General features: G+C 48.9%; 1 protein-coding gene and 1 non-coding gene across 3 annotated transcripts in view; both read left to right on the top strand.

Moving 5' to 3' along the window:
* Window positions 1–16,054, top strand: part of FOXK2 (forkhead box K2) — an 85,833-nt gene that overhangs the window by 48,450 nt on the left and 21,329 nt on the right. For both annotated transcript variants that reach the window (XM_064369593.1, XM_064369594.1), the window contains exons 4-8: window positions 1,389–1,535; window positions 8,738–8,931; window positions 10,034–10,209; window positions 11,830–12,126; window positions 12,328–12,537. In XM_064369593.1, the coding sequence (XP_064225663.1) occupies window positions 1,389–1,535; window positions 8,738–8,931; window positions 10,034–10,209; window positions 11,830–12,126; window positions 12,328–12,537 (1,024 nt within the window). The remainder of the gene's footprint in view (window positions 1–1,388; window positions 1,536–8,737; window positions 8,932–10,033; window positions 10,210–11,829; window positions 12,127–12,327; window positions 12,538–16,054) is intronic.
* On the top strand, window positions 8,494–8,597 carry LOC135271739 (small nucleolar RNA U13). The gene has a single exon (XR_010339875.1). It is a non-coding gene; the product is annotated as a small nucleolar RNA U13 (small nucleolar RNA).

Below are 16,054 nucleotides of genomic sequence, written 5' to 3'. Positions count from 1 at the left end.
TGTTTCGACATGTGTGGGTTTCAACTTGTCACCATGGCAAGGAGCCGCCAGTGGCCTTGAAAGAGCCAGGACTGGGGATGTCAACCTGGCAGCGGGGCACACAGCAGCCAGGATGTCTCCGACCCCAAGGTGGAGCCTCCATGGGGATCTCATGGGTCAGGGGGCTGCTCCTCATGGGCAGAGGCTCCTTGTGGAGGAGTATTTGGTGAGTCTGGGGCTCTGAGCAGCCCTGGCCACCCCTGGTGCTCATGCCTGGGGAGGGGTGCCTCTGGCTCTGCCTCAGCCAGCCTTACCCGCCCCTGTTCTGTGCCCCTGGGGCAGCCAGCAGGATCTGGTCCTGCCTCAGCCAGCCTTACCCGCCCCTGTTCTGTGCCCCTGGGGCAGCCAGCAGGATCTGGTCCTGCCTCAGCCAGCCTTACCCGCCCCTGTTCTGTGCCCCTGGGGCAGCCAGCAGGATCTGGTCCTGACTCAGCCAGCCTTACCCGCCCCTGTTCTGTGCCCCTGGGGTAGCCAGCAGGATCTGGTCCTGACTCAGTTGCTTTCCTTAGACTCCACTGAGGTCAAGCAGCCTTTATTTCTTCATTTTTGACATTTGGATTTTTTTTTCTTATGTGATTTTTAATATTTTTCTTTATAGTCTATAGTTTTTTATTTGTTTCTTCCATGTTTTCAAATTATATTACTTTTATAGTAAGAAAAATGAGGTAACAGGCCGGGCAAGGTGGCTCGCACCTGTAATCCCAGCAGTTTGGGAGGCCGAGGCGGGCAGATCACCTGAGGTCAGGAGTTTGAGACCAGCGTGGCCAACATGGTGAAACCCTGTCTCTACTTAATATATAAAAATTAGGCCGGGCGCGGTGACTCACGCCTGTAATCCCAGCACTTTGGGAGGCTGAGGTGGGTGGATCATGAGCAAGACCAGCCTGGCCTACATGGTGAAACCTCATCTCTACTAAAAATACAGAAATGAGCCAGGCGTGGTGGCACGTGCCTGTGGTCCCAGCTACTCAGAGGCTGAGGCGGAAGAATTGCTTGAATGAAGGACGCGGAGATTGCAGTGAGCCGAGATTGCACCACTGCACTCCAGCCTGGCCACAGAGCAAGACTCCATCTCAAAAAATAAAATAAAAATTAGCTGGGCGTGGTGGGTGCCTGTAATCCCAGCTACTCAGGAGGCTGAGGCAGGAGAATTGCTTGAACCCAGGAGGTGGAGGTTGCAGTGAGCCGAGATTGCGCCACTGCACTCCAGCCTGGGTGGCAGAGTGAGACTCAGTCTCAAAAATAAAAATAAAAAATGAGGTATCAAAGCATCGCGAATCTGTAAATCTATAAATTTAGTAAAAAATGTGGTAACTTCAGTACTTTTTGTTTGTTTTTTTTAAATACAGGATGATTCAAAGCCACCCTACTCGTACGCACAACTAATAGTACAAGCAATTACAATGGCTCCTGACAAACAGCTCACCTTGAACGGAATTTATACACACATCACTAAAAATTACCCCTACTATAGGACAGCGGACAAGGGCTGGCAGGTAAGTGCCTTTCAGTTGGTTATTAAATAGAGACTGATCGATACCAGGAAGAAAACGGAGCGGCTGCTGTATTTAACGTAGGCGCAGGTTAGGAAGGTAGGAAGTGAGGGGAGCCTCCCTTGCTGAGAGGAAGAGGAGCTGGGGGCCAGTGCCGCCATGCTCGCCTCACCTTCTTCATGTGGAGCAGAAGGAAGCATGGTTCCAGGAGAACGTCTGGACCTACGTGTTTTGTGTTTTATGGAAATAGATTCGTCTGCATGGGGTTTGTGAAGCGTGGATTGTTTGAGCTGTTTCCCTTTGACCAATGCAGTTCATATTGAAATGTAGGAAAAGTTGGAAACCCAGCCTCTCCTTTCCTTTAGCATTCTCCTGTCTTCCTCGTCTAGTCCTGCTAATGGACAGAAGTTTTGAAGTTTGCAGACGGTTTTCAAACTATGTTTTACCAAGAAACAGCTTTCTCAGAGGACATCTTAACCAGGTGTCCAGGGTCTAAAACAGATGAACGTAATGTGCCCTGTTTGAGCTGGGCAGCCCACCTGCTCACGGAAGCCCGGGGCTACCCCCAGAAGACACTTTGAAATCTGCAAAATACTCCCTTTGGTCAGCTCACGCACCAATAACTGTAACCCCGAGACTGCCGGTGTTTTCTCCTTCTGTGTATCTGTGTTTGGTTGGCAGTTTACTAGATGTTTAGGAGAATCTTGCTATTTGAGAAAATTTGACAGTGGAGAAGTTTGAAATACAGAATATGAAAAACATAGAGAAGAAATGTATGTATGCTTATAGTTTTTGAATTCATTAAGTAACCAGTAACATCTATAGCATTTCTTTGAGGGTTTCTTGTAATGAGTAAATGATTCTTAAAAACATATCTGAACTACATGACTTAGTGATGAGGGTGGTGCGGGGGCAACTGTTTTCTCTTTATTGGAGGGAAAAACCTTTTTTCTTTTGACTGCATATGTATAAAGATGTTATGTGAAAAATAGCCTACTGTCTGGGCACAATAAGTCATGCCTGTAATCACAGCACTTTGGGAGCTGAGGCAGGTGATTGCGTGAGTCCAGGATTTTGAGAGCAGCCTGGGCAACATGGCAAAACCCTGTCTCTACAAAAAAATTAAAAAAATAGCTGAGTGTGGTGGCTCACGCCTGTAGTCCCAGCTACTCTGGAGGCTGAGGTGGAAGGATCACTTGAGCCCAGGAGGCAGAGGTTACAGTGAGCTGTGATAATACTACTGCACTTTAGCCTGAGTGACAGAGTGAGATCCTGTCTCAAAAAGAAAAAGCCTACCAACCACATATTCCATATTTTCTTTGTGGAGGGGCTTGAGGGTCTTTAATCATGGAAGGTACAGAATGAGACCCAGCCTCCCCTCTGGCCCACCTCATGCCCCCCTTAACTGGAGTGTCTATACCCTGCCCTGCCTGCTTCCCAGTTTACAGGAAGGAGGCATTTCTTAAATGACCATTAGGGAAATGCTGGATTTGGAGATTAGTTCCACATCTAGCTACGTGTCAGGGTCTCTTAACACATTGCACGCTAAATTCCGGCCATACTTACTATATTTTAACCTAAGAAAGTGAGGCTGGCCGGTTGCAGTGGCTCATGCCTGTAATCCTGGCACTTTGGGAGGCCAAGGCAGGCAGGTCATGAGGTCAGGAGTTCAAGACCAGCCTGGCCAACATGGTGAAACCCTGTCTCTACTAAAAATACAAAAATTAGCCAGGTGTGTTGGAGGGTGCCTGTAATCCCAGCTACTCAAGAGACTGAGACAGGAGAATTGCTTGAACCCAGGAGGCAGAGGTTGCTGTGAGCCAACTCCATCCTGGACGACAGAGTGAGACTCTCTCTCAAAATAAAAAGTGAGGCTGTGCTTCAAACTGCATATATATATATACAAAAAAAAAAAACAGACAATAACTTACATTCGTGTTCCAGTGACCATGGCTTTATTGCTTTGTCAAGGAGAGAAACTGCACATGGAGTCCGGCTTGCTGCCTGGAGGTGTGTGAGGGTCCGTAAGAGTTTAAGTGCAGCTTATTCTCATGGTTCAAAATACCAGTTACCTGGTGCTTTGTGATGTGAGCGTTTCTAAGAAGCTTTATTAGACTTTAATCTGTTTCTCTTAGGTTGTATTTCTGTGTGTTTTTTCTAACATCTGTTTATTTTAGAACTACCTATGAGTAGGAGAAGGTTTTCTTGCTAAAGAGGGTGGATGGATAAAGGCCTGGGCTCAGTTATGGTAGGGGCTCAACTCAGGAAGTCAGAATAGGCTTTTCTGGGGAGCAGAGCCCTTGGGGCAAGGCTCCCCTGGACCACGGTCGTGGAGTGGTGAGGACCCCACGGGACCTCTCATGCATGCACTGTCTTCTGCCAGCTACTGCGGGTGCCCGCACAGCCCACTTAGGCAGAGAATTGCGGACTAACACACGTCAAGCACCCCTCTCTGTTGAACTGTTATTAAACTTGTTTTTATTGAAAGATTTTCTTTCCTGTCTGGATCAAGGTCTGTACGTCTACAGCTGCATCTCTTGCCCCAGCGAGGCTGCTCTTGTGTTATTTCATGCCTCGTAGCTCCAGCTAATTTAGCGGAGAGGGATTATTTCCTTCAGATAGCCCCAGTCCGTGGACATGTACTCTTCTTTTTGAGATGGAGTCTTGCTCCGTCACCCAGGCTGGAGTGCAGTGGTGCGTGGAGTGAAGTGGTGTGATCTTGGCTCACTGCAACCTCAGCCTCTGGTTTCAAGAGATTTTCCTGCCTCAGTCTCCCAAGTAACTGGGACTATAGGCACATGCCACCATGTCTGGATAATTCTTTGTATTTTTAGTGGAGATGGGGTTTCACGATGTTAGCCAGGATGGTCTTGATTTCCTGACCTCATGATCCCCCCACCTCAGCCTCCTAAAGTGCTAGGATTACAGGCGTGAGCCACTGTGTCCGGCCAGACATGTCCTCTTAAATTCTTTGTCCTCAGCTGTACCCCTGGCTGTTGGAATACTGACCCTCACGGGCCCTTTCTCTGTCATGAGACTCTCCGAGTCGCCCTTCCCAGTGCAACAGACCTTGTCTCTCTATGGCCTGGCTTTTTGTTAATGCACAGAGGACATCCGAGGGTGTGATGAGATGGTCTGAGGAATCCGCTTTGAGAATACGGCCTGTGTCTTTCCTCTGTTTGCATTTACCTCCCAGAATGATTTTTTTTATGGTACAGAAGTATTTAATAAGTGACACATCAGTGCAGAAAAACACAGAGCTTATGGCTTGCCATTTAAAAGCAGAATGGCCAAGGCCAAAGGTCTCTTCTGATGTGTTTGTTGCCGCCACTCCCCGCGCCCCTGCCGAGGCCCAACCTGCATTCAAGGTGCGGCAGCCGGCCCAGTTAAGGCCTTGCAGCCAAGGCCGCAGCCGCTCACCGCTCAGTCGGGTCAGCGCCTGCGCGCCAGGCCCGGCCCTGGGTACTCGGCTGTGGCCGTGCACCGGCCCGGCCTCTCTGCCCCACTGGGCTCTCTGTGTGCTCCGCCAATGCCCGCAGCTCCAGGCCTCGCTGACTCCAAAATGATTTTTTATGGTTTTATAATTTTATCGAGCCCAGAACTGAGATAATTGTTGTGACTATGAAAAGTTTGAAAAGACTGGGCTCTCACATTCCAAGGGGACTAGAGCTGGTTTATTTTATTTTATTTTATTTTATTTTGAGGGGACAGAGTCTCACTCTGTCTCCCAGGCTGGAGTGCAGTAGCACGATCTCGGCTCACGCAACCTCTGCCCCCCGGGTTCAAGCGATTCTCCAGCCTCAGCCTCCTGAGTAGCTGGGACTACAGGTGTGCACCACCACACCCAGCTAATTTTTGTATTTTTGCTAGAGATGGGATTTCACCACGTTGGCCAGGCTGGTCTCAAACTCCTGACCTCAGGTGATCCACCTGCCTTGGCCTTCCAAAGTGCTGAGATTACAGGCATGAGCCACCACACCCGACCTCTTTTATTTATTTTTGAGACAGGATCTTGCTCTGTCACTAAGGCTAGAATATAGTAGCATAGTGATAACACACTGCAGCCTCAACCTCCTGGGCTCAAGTAATTCCCCCAAGTAACTGGGACTACATGTGTGTACCACCGCACCTGGCTACTTTTAAAAAATATTTTTCATGGAGATAGGATCTCACTATGTTGCCCAGTTTGTTCTCAAACTCCCGGACTCAAGCCATCCTCCTGCTGCCTCCTAAAGTGCTGGGATTATAGATGTGAGCCACTTCACCCGTACCTTGGTTTCTTTTAAAGTGAGGACCATGCTCGGCACTCACCCTCACCCCTGCTCTTCTGGCAGCGTTCCTGGACATTAGACCCATCCTCCATCCTCTGAAAGGAGCCTGGCCTGTTCCTTCTCAGTTTCTGTGCAGAATGCACACTGGAGGGGCTGGGCAAGGTTAGGCAGACAAGCTGTCCTTGAGAAACTTGGGGTCTGCTTAGAAATGCTGACCAGGAAGGCACGGAGTGGAACCCCGGAAGGGAGGGAGCTGCTGCTCAGGAAGGGCTGATTTTCAGTAGAAGCTCAATTTGGAAAGGCTTTAGGGGAAAGAAAATTGGCTCAAAATTGCAGATCCTGTTCTTCATGTTTAGTGTTAAGGAATGACAGCCCACGTTTTCTCTGAGAGCTTTATAATTTCTGAATCAGTAGAGTCCAATCAATGTGGTTTTAATAAATGTGGCAATAGAACGAAGGAACATCCATCCTGGGTTGATCAAATTACAACGGCCTTAAGTTACCTTAGAAACATAGTTATTTTATTCTATTTGTGTCTACATTAAATGTCTCATTACTTCCTCGTATTTTCTAGAGTCTCGCTGCCTGGCAAATCACAAGTAATCTTTCCTCATCTGCTCTTGGGATTGTTGTTAGGGAGGTGGATTAGAGAATAAAATAGGTTAGAATCTATTCTGATGACGCGCACTGGGTTATTTTATGTTTTCAGGACAGAAAATAGCAGCTCCCCAGTTCCACGAACTCATTTGCGTCTTGTACGTGATGGTGGTGGTGACGCTCCTGCGTCAAGCCTTCTGGCCCATCGTGTCCTGATTGTTCACATAGCTCGAAAGCCCGGTTCCCTGAAGTCACCTTTTCTGTTGCCAGATTCCCACTGTGCTAACCTTTCCTCCTAACAGCGTGCAGTTAAATGACTCCACATCAGTTAGGGCAGCCACAGTCTTCATTCAGGAGCTTGTTGAATGTTGTCTGCTCTTCAGCCTCGGACGCTGTGTGGGGCAGGAGTTCTTTCTGAGGTCCTGCTTGGGAGGATCGGGCCAGAAAGAACAGCGAGGGGAACTGTCACCTCCCTAAGGCAGTGCCTGGGATTGCCGTTTCCACCGCTGGAGGCTTTTCTGTTACCGTCGTCTGCATTTGCTTTTCTTCGTCCACTGTCTTGGAATCTACCTTCTGCTTCACACTGAAAATTCTGAGAGCAGTTGGCAAAGCTTTGCCTTCTCTGTCTTTGTCAAGGCAGCAGTAACAGTAATGTTTGATTACTGTTAATGTCTGATTGAGGCATTGATGGAAAGGTTGGGCATCAGCTAAAATCAGTGATAAAACATATAGCAAGTATCTGTGGCTTTTAGAATATTCGAAATCTCATCTGACGCACTTACTGTAAGCAGTTTCACAAATCCCACACACAGCCTAGCCCACCTCTTCACGTTGCCCGTGCAGTTCCTCCATCCACAGGGGCCAAAGGCGTTAGGATGGCACTTGAACACGCCCGAGGTTGGTTGGAAAGTGTTATTTCACATGTGTGATTTCTTAGTCACCTTTGACAATTTGGAATTTCAGGCTGAGGCTGGCAATTCTGCTAAGGTTAATGGGGCTATTTAGAAGTGATCTTTTGGATGGCTTCAGACTTTGTTTTGAGTTACCACCATTTTAACACTTTCACAGCTTAATTTTGAATCTACACATTAATGTAAATTCATGACATGTTTATATGAACCAGCTTTTGTCAGCCTGAATCAGGTCACAGTCGGGGGCGGGGGGCTTTCTTCAGGTTGTCTGGAAACCCTTAGCTGGGCTTTTTTTTTTTTTTTTTTTTGAGACGGAGTCTGGCTCTATCTCTGTCGTCCAGGGTGGAGTGCAGTGGCGCAATCTACGCTCACTGCAACCTCCGTCTCCCGGGTTCAGGCGGTTCTTCAGCTTCAGCTTCCTGAGTAGCTGGGACTATAGGCACAGGCCGCTGTGCCCGGCTGATTTTTGTATGTTCAGTAGAGACAGCGTATTACCACGTTGGCCAGGCTGGTCTCAAACTTCTGGCCTCAGGTAAGCCACCGCACCCGTCCGGCCTTTTGCAATAGAAGGAATGATGCACTGAGGAGGAGCTGGGAGGGAAATTTTTCCTGTGTACCTTGCAAAATTATTTCGAGGATCAAATGAAAAACGGAGGCACTTTGCCAAGTCCTCTGTTCCTGGAAGATGGTGTCCATCCTGATTTTCAGCTTTCTGCTCAGTTTTCTTTTTTGCTGGTTTGCCAAATACTTTATACTGGATTAATTTACTTCTAATGGCATGACAGATTCTTTAAGCTAATTCTGTGCGAGAAAGTATTTTAACAGACTGGCTCACATCAGCTCTGTTTGTCTCCGAGCAGGGAGAGGTTGGCAGCTAAGGCATTGGCTCTACCTGGAATGCTCTGTGCTGACAGTCGTAGTCCTGGGTTTCCCACCTTGAAAGGAGTTGGAGTCAGAAATGGCCTCTGTCCACGCTGTGCGGATTCCTCATCCCTCCCATGCTCCGGCTCCCACGCTGCCTCCCGGGGCCCCTTCTGCCGCGGGGTGTGGTGTACTTTCCTCTTCGGAAGCGCGTAGTGGCCTTGGGCTGTAGGGCTCAAACCCCAGGCTGCTACTTCCCTTGAGAATTGCTCACCACGGGGGGAGGGCCACTCCTTCCACACAGCACTGCCCATAAACGTCACTCCGTGGTAGTTCCGAAGCACGATGACTGGGCTTTCACGCTCCTCTGTAGGACCGGCCTCCCTCAGACCTTGTTACGGTGTCAGCATATTACCCGTGTGACGCAAAAGAGAAAACTTCACTCTTGCAATCCGCCAGAGCCCAATATCTAGGTTTCTGCTTTGCAGGGCACTAAAACTAGGACACATTTTTATTTCTCAGCAAAGAAATATATGAATTCTACGTATTTTTTTATGTTTCATAGAATTCAATTCGCCACAATCTCTCTCTGAATCGTTATTTCATCAAAGTACCGCGTTCCCAGGAAGAACCAGGCAAAGGCTCATTCTGGAGGATAGATCCTGCCTCTGAAAGCAAATTAATAGAACAGGCTTTTAGGAAAAGACGGCCTAGGGGCGTGCCTTGCTTTAGAACCCCTCTGGGACCGCTCTCTTCTAGGTAAGGAAAAAAGAGGAACAAAAGGCCTCACTAATGGTCACTGAACTTATCGCCAATGTTTCGGTAAAATTTCCTTTTGAAAATGGAGGAACTGCCAAATGCGTTATGATTGAGTGTTGGGATGGGGATTTGAGCAGAAGTGTTGGGTGCTGTCCAAGTATTTCCGGTTCTAGTGGTCTGAAGCATTTTAGACCATTTACAAAGTTTGGTTTAAACCGCACTCTCACGCGAGACTGTTGCTCCATGGGGCTTATCACATACTGTTCACATCAGTGCCACATTGACATTTTCCCTTTTCTTTGGCACAGGAAAAGTTGTTTAAAACTACTTTTTAGAGGCCGGGTGCGGTGGCTCACACCTGTAATCCCAGCGCTTTGGGAGGCCAAGGTGGGCGGATCACCTGAGGTCAGGAGTTCGAGATCAGCCTGGCCAACATGGTGAAACCCCGGCTCTATTAGAAATTTAAAAAATTAGCCGGGCGTGGTGGTGCATGCCTGTGATCCCAGCTACTTGGGAGGCTGAGGCAGGAGAATCGCCTAAATCCTGGGGGTGGGGCAGGGTGGAGGTTGCAGTGAGCCAAGATCTCGCCACTGCACTCTAGCCTGGGCAAAAGAGCGAAACTCCGTCTCAAAAAAAAAAAAAACAACTTACTTTTTAGCTGCTTAAACTTGAGTTGACTTGTACAGTGTTAATTTGCCAGAGTTTAAAATTCCTTATTTTTAACTTCACGAATACTGTTTTTAACCAAAAAAAAAAAAAAAAAAAAAAAAAAAAGAGCATAACGTAAGTCTTAAGTGCCCACCGACTTGCCTGCTGCTGGCTCCTGCCGTCTGTGCACAGGAGCTGCCTAGAAAGAGGGCAGCCAGCCCCACCCCACGGCCATGCTGTGCATGTGGGCTCGGAGCACGTGATGGCCCTTCACACACAGGCTCAGCCTGTCTTGCCGAGTGCCCCGCTCAGTTCACAGGGAAAAGTTAGACATCAGTAGTCGGTGGGCAGGAGACAAGCGACACCCCCTTTGCAAAGTGCACTTATTAAAACATTAAGTGCTGTCTGAGTACCTCACCTGTAAAAATACAATGTCTTCTTCTTGGTGACATAGGAGTGCCCCAGCCTCTCCCAATCACGCTGGAGTGCTGTCTGCTCACTCTAGTGGCGCCCAGACCCCTGAGAGCCTGTCGAGGGAAGGTTCGCCGGCCCCCCTGGAGCCTGAGCCTGGCACCGCGCAGCCCAAACTCGCTGTCATCCAGGAAGCCCGATTTGCCCAGAGTGCACCAGGTGAGATAGCGGGAGAGGAAGTGCGGGCCAGACAGCATGAGCCGGACACGGATGCGGGGCTCAGCAGAGAAGGAACAGCTGGACTTCCCAAGAGGCCTCTCTGTCCCTCTGTCCCTTATACCAGGACCTGAGTGTCATTTTATAGGCTTTGCAAAACTGGTAGCACTGGGAGTGTTTTTAAAAATCAGTGAGTGTTCTTTAAATGACTGTGTATGGATGCCTGAAATAACTTAGGAGTAACCTGTTTCTAAGCTTGTCATTCAAAAATCCATGAAATGAACCCCCCCCCCCAAAAAAAAACCCATAAAGTAGACAAACTAGACACTGATTGGAAGCAAAACCATGTCCTTTTTATTTTTTTTTTTGAGACGAAGTCTCGCTCTGTTGCCCAGGCTGGAGTGCAGCGGCACCATCTCGGCTCACTGCAACCTCTGCCTCCCGGGTTCAAGTGATTCTCTTGTCTCAGCCTCCCGAGTAGCTGGGACTACAGGTGCCCGCCACCACGCCCAGCTAGAAACGGGGTTTCACCATGTTGGCCAGGATGGTCTTGATCTCTTGACCTCGTGATCCACCCGTCTCGGCCTCCTAAAGTGCTGGGATTACAGGCGTGAGCCACTTCGCTCAGCCTATGTCCATTTTAAGAAATAGGTAAACACTTTGCAATTTACTTAGAAAGTCATAATGTGGAATAAAAATGTGTACCCTGGGGAATTAAGCAAACAAACATACTGTGGAAATGTGTCCAGACTAAGTCTGTTACAGTTGACAGCAGTGTGAATTGGATCAGTTGGGATTTCTGGCCATGCTTGGCCAGAGAACACCCTCCCCTGCCCACTGTCAGTGGCACCTGACAGCTATGTCTCTCTCTGGTCTAACCCCCAAACCATAAAGGGCAAGGGCTGGGTGCCAGAGGCCCTATGACAACCCCACGCTGTTTGAACTTCCTGCTTCCCTTCCACTTGTTTCAAGAGGGAGGTGTCGATCCTGGGTGAGCGTGGCCGTCGTCTTTCTGGCCTACTTGGGGAGTTTCTTCTTCTTCTGTACTTGTTTTTGTTTGTCCTGAGACAAGGTCTTGCTCTGCCGCTCATGCTGGAGTACAGGGGCATGTTCTTGGCTGTCTGCAGTCTCCACATTCCAGGCTCAAGCAGCCTTCCCTCTTCAGCCTCCCAAATAGCTGGGGCTGCAGGCTCACACCAGCATGACCAGCTAGTATTTATTGTAGACACAGGGTCTTCCTGTGCCCAAGCTGGTCTCAAACTCCTCCCGCCTCAGCCTCCCAAAGTGCTGGGATTGCAGGGAGCCGCCATGCCCGGCCCAGTTTCCTCTTATATTGTGTATTGACATTTTCTTTTTTATGAAAAAGGAACTGTGGGAAGAGGTGTTATGAGGTATCTAAATAGAGCCAAAATTGCATTTTTAGGAGTTACAGACAGGAATTAAATACCCCTATTAAAATACTACACCGCCCTCATCGTTAGTGACTTCGCTGTTGTGAGGTAAAATAGGGCCATGGCCTGTATTTTAAATTCAAGTTTGTGTGTTGTTAGCGCTTAGTGTGGGAATCTTTGTTTGCAGAAGTCAGTGTTTGTGAGTGTCAGTCCTGCTCCTGTCTTTCACCAGGGTCACCTCTGTCCAGTCAGCCAGTCTTAATCACCGTCCAGCGGCAGCTACCACAGGCCATCAAGCCTGTCACCTACACTGTAGCCACCCCGGTGACCACCTCGACCTCGCAGCCACCCGTCGTGCAGACGGTTCACGTCGTCCACCAGATACCAGCAGTGTCGGTCGCCAGTGTGGCCGGGCTGGCCTCAGCGAGCACGTACACTGTCTCTGGACAAGCCGTGGTCGCCCCTGCAGCCGTGCTGGCCCCTCCCAAGGCAGAGCCCCAGGAGAACGGAGATCACAGGGAAGTCAAAGGTGGGCAGTGGGCGCAGAGGCTGCTCCCTTCAGCCTCACTCTTGGACGCCCGTAAGATTTCTTCACCCGTTCTCATTCGCTCTCTGTTTCAGAGGCATCTTGTAGCAGGTCCGATAACCATCTGATTATTATATTTTAAACTGGGGTAAGATCTTTTTGTTTGCTTTCCAGTGACATTAGTGTTATTTCTTTTACTTTCAGTGAAAGTGGAGCCTATTCCCGCCATTGGCCATGCCACGCTGGGCACTGCTAGCCGGCTCATCCAGACGGCACAGACCACCCCGGTCCAGACGGTGACCATACTGCAACAGGCACCTCTAGGTCAACACCAGCTACCAATCAAAACTGTAACACAAAACGGCACTCACATGGCGTCAGTCCCCACTGCGGTCCACGGCCAGGTGAACAATGGTAAGACGTGCCGGCTGCTCGCTGCGGGTGTGGGTATTGGGAGCAGAGGCCTTTCACTCAGGGTTTTGGTTCTAATAATTTTAACATTTCTCTGAGGAAATGTTTGCATTTCTAAGCTGCAGGGACTCTGATAATGCTGTAGGAGGTGGCTTATGAAGTCAGCTGTCATGGGATCCCCATGGGAGGACCTGTCTGAAAAGATAGGAGAGTTTCTAATACCTCGAGAGAGAAAAATACTCTCGCCTTTTGTAGATTTCCTGCGTGTGGCCAGGCAGCAGACTGCAGTGGGCCGTAGGCTGTGGCTCTCAAAGCTCCTGTGTGGAGCCGTCACCTGCCTTTTCGCTTGGCCTTGCGTGCCCTGTGGCGGTGCTGTGTTGCTGAGGGTGGGAGAGAGGCTGCTTTTCTGTGCCTTTTGCTCTGAAAGCCCATCGGAGGTCTGTGCACGGAAACTGCACAGACTGTGACATTGACAGATGGAGACAGCAGAGCCTCTGCACCGACACCAGGTTATCTGCCTTCACCCTGCCCTGTGGAGTGTGGAAAGGGTAGGAGTCCCAGCTGGCTGCCAAGTCAACTCGGGCGTTGGGGCCTAGCAGAGGGGTGTGGCACTGGGGCCTGGCCCAGGTGTGGACTCGCGCTGCACCATGCTGTGCCGTGCTGGGTTGGGTTGGGTACACGTGGGTGTCGGTGGCTGCATGGGCTGATCCTGACGTTTGCAGGATCTCAGGCAGGCAGATTCAAAGCTGCCAACCAAAACTGTCTCTCTGCCCATGAGACACTTTGTTTGAAAGAGGGTAGGGATCAGAAAGCTTTACCATGACCTTCAAATCCTTACTGAATGTTAAAAACAGAGACCTTGAAACCTGCAGGTAGCTCCTCCTGTGACTCAGCACCACCCTCCCTCTCCCCAGATTTATGGAAGAACAAGGTCTGGAACCTTTTCTGGGGAAGACTAGCTACCTGAGAGTTTCTGCTTTTAGGCAGCAGCAACACGTCCTGCCTATAGGTAGATTGCAGGGTTTGCAGTCATCAGTTTCCTTTGAATGCCTTCTTCCCCAAGCACTGTGCCTCCTTGGTGATGGAGAGTTGCCCAGGCTTCCCTCTCCTCTTCTCTCTGGGAAACTGTGGCTGTGGATGCTCCTGGTGGCACACTGCAAGTAGCCGGGAGGAAATGGAAGCGGGCAGGGCAGGCAGGCGGCGTCCTGGTCTGTCATTCTTTCCACTTTTAAGACGGTGTGGGCCTCAGTGATTCTCAGACTTGGTATGTGTCAGAATTCCCCAGAGGGCTGCGTTCCCCAGAGTTCCCAACTAGGCGTGTCTGGTGTGGGGCCCAAGAATGTGCATTTCTGAAACATTCCAGGTCTGCCAAGAGCCACCCATGCTGGTCAGAGGCCTTCTGGGTCCACCTCTCTTAGAAGCAGTTTGAAAAACTGTAACCCTTTTACATACTTATGTAAAATTTTTCATTGTAAATTTAAGCAAGTGTTTTAGTTTTCCACTGTTGAGAATACTAATGTTTTAAAGTAAAACTCTTATGGGATTATTTATTTTAAGTGTACTACTGGACTCCAAAAACAGCCATTGTTAGATGTGCACTCACCCATGCATGGACCTGGCAGGAGTGGCCCAGACCCCCTCGGCTGTGGCCCGGTCTTTCCATCTCACGCTCCCCCACAGATTTTGTACGAGTCGTGTACTTCAGACTTAAATGTCATTTATTAGTCATATCTTTTCTCTGTAGCAACAATATATAGATATAAATATTAAGGATTAATTTGTCTATAAATAACGAAATTGATAAAAAGCCAATATCATAACAAATTCTTATAACATCAAAAATTAAAATGTTACTAAGATGCCTTTATTAATATTTTTAGCTTTAAAGAAAACCGCCTGACTAGTTCTGTATTCATTGATGGTTGCACAGGTCTTGTGTCAGCACTGAAGCTCCTTCCAGATTCATGTGAAAGTCAGTGATCTCGGCCAGGCGTGGTGGCGCACACCTGTAATCCCAGCACTTTGGGAGGCTGAGGTGAGTGGATCACTTGAGATCAGAAGTTCCAGACCAGTCTGGCCAACTTGGTGAAACCCTGTGTCTACTACCAATACAAAAATTAGCCGGGCGTGGTGGCGGGTTCCTGCAGTCCCAGCTACTCAGAAGGCTGAGGCAGGAGAACCTCTTGAACCCGGGAGCGGAGGTTGCAGTAAGTCGAGGTCTCACCGCAGCACTGCAGCCTGGGTGACAGAGCAAGACTCTGTCTCAAAAAAAAAAAATCTGTCAGCGATCCTTTAACAAACACATTTTAAATGATCTGTTATTGGGAAATCCTTTTGGTTCTCCTTTGATTTGATTCAAACCTTTGACTAAGAAACTACTTGTTTTGAAAAAGGATTTTTTCAGGAAATAATAATTTGGGTTCCTAGCTCCAGTTTTTTCTTTTCCTTTCCTTTTCTTTGTCTCTTTTTTTTTCTCCCTGAGGTAGTGTCTTGCTCTGTTGCCCAGGCCATAGTGCAGTGGCGCAATCTCTGCCTCTCGGGTTCAAGCGATTCTCCTGCCTCAGCCTCCTGAGTGGCTGGGATTACGGGCACACACCGTCACCCCTGGCTAATTTTTTTTTTTTTCTTTTGGTATTTTTAGTAGAGACAGGGTTTCACCATGTTGGCCAGGCTGATCTCAAACTCCTGACCTCGTGATCTGCCTTGGCCTCCCGAAGTGATGGGATTACAGGCATGAACCACTGTGCCTGGAGTTGTTTTTTTTTTTTTTTTTTTTTTTTTTTTAAGAGACAAGGTCTCACTTTCACCAAGGCTAGAGTCAGTGGTGTGATCACCACTTAATGCAGCCTTGACCTCCTGTGCTTAAGCAGTCTTCCCACATCAGCCTCCTAAGTAGCTGGGACACCAGGCATGTGCTACCACTCCCTGCTAAGTTCTACATTTTTTAATAGATAGAGAGTCTCACTGTGTTGCCCAGGCTGGTCTCAAAGTCTGGTTTCACACGGTCCTCCCACCTTGGCCTCTCAGAGTGCTGGGATCACAGGCGTGAGCACCACACCCAGCCAGCACCAGTATTTTCTGTTTGCTTTCATGCTCCATCCCAAAGTTTTTATCCCCAAAGCCCATACGAATTGAGCAGATGAGAGAGGCTGAGAGAGAGAAGGTGGTAGATCGCCTTTAAGAAAGACTTCATGACCAAGTAGAGATTCTGGAAATGATTTTCCTTAAAATAAGGTCAGTGACAGCCTGGATGCTGAACACCTAGTATGAGAACCACTGCACAGGTGAAGAACTAGTATGAGAACCGCCGCACGGGTGAAGAACTAGTATGAGAACCGCCGCACGGGTGAACACCTAGTATGAGAACCACTGCACAGGTGAAGAACTAGTATGAGAACCGCCGCACGGGTGAACACCTAGTATGAGAACCGCTGCACAGGTGGAGAACTACTATGAGAACCGCCGCACAGGTGAAGAACTAGTATGAGAACCGCCGCACAGGTGAAGAACTAGTATGAGA

Source organism: Aotus nancymaae, unplaced genomic scaffold (assembly GCF_030222135.1).
Source record: "Aotus nancymaae isolate 86718 unplaced genomic scaffold, 86718_ANA_hifiasm-v0.15.2.pri h1tg000089l, whole genome shotgun sequence".
NCBI classification, from domain to species: domain Eukaryota; kingdom Metazoa; phylum Chordata; class Mammalia; order Primates; family Aotidae; genus Aotus; species Aotus nancymaae.
The sequence above is the reverse complement of the archived record's forward strand: the minus strand, read 5'-3'. Positions and strand labels throughout refer to the sequence as shown.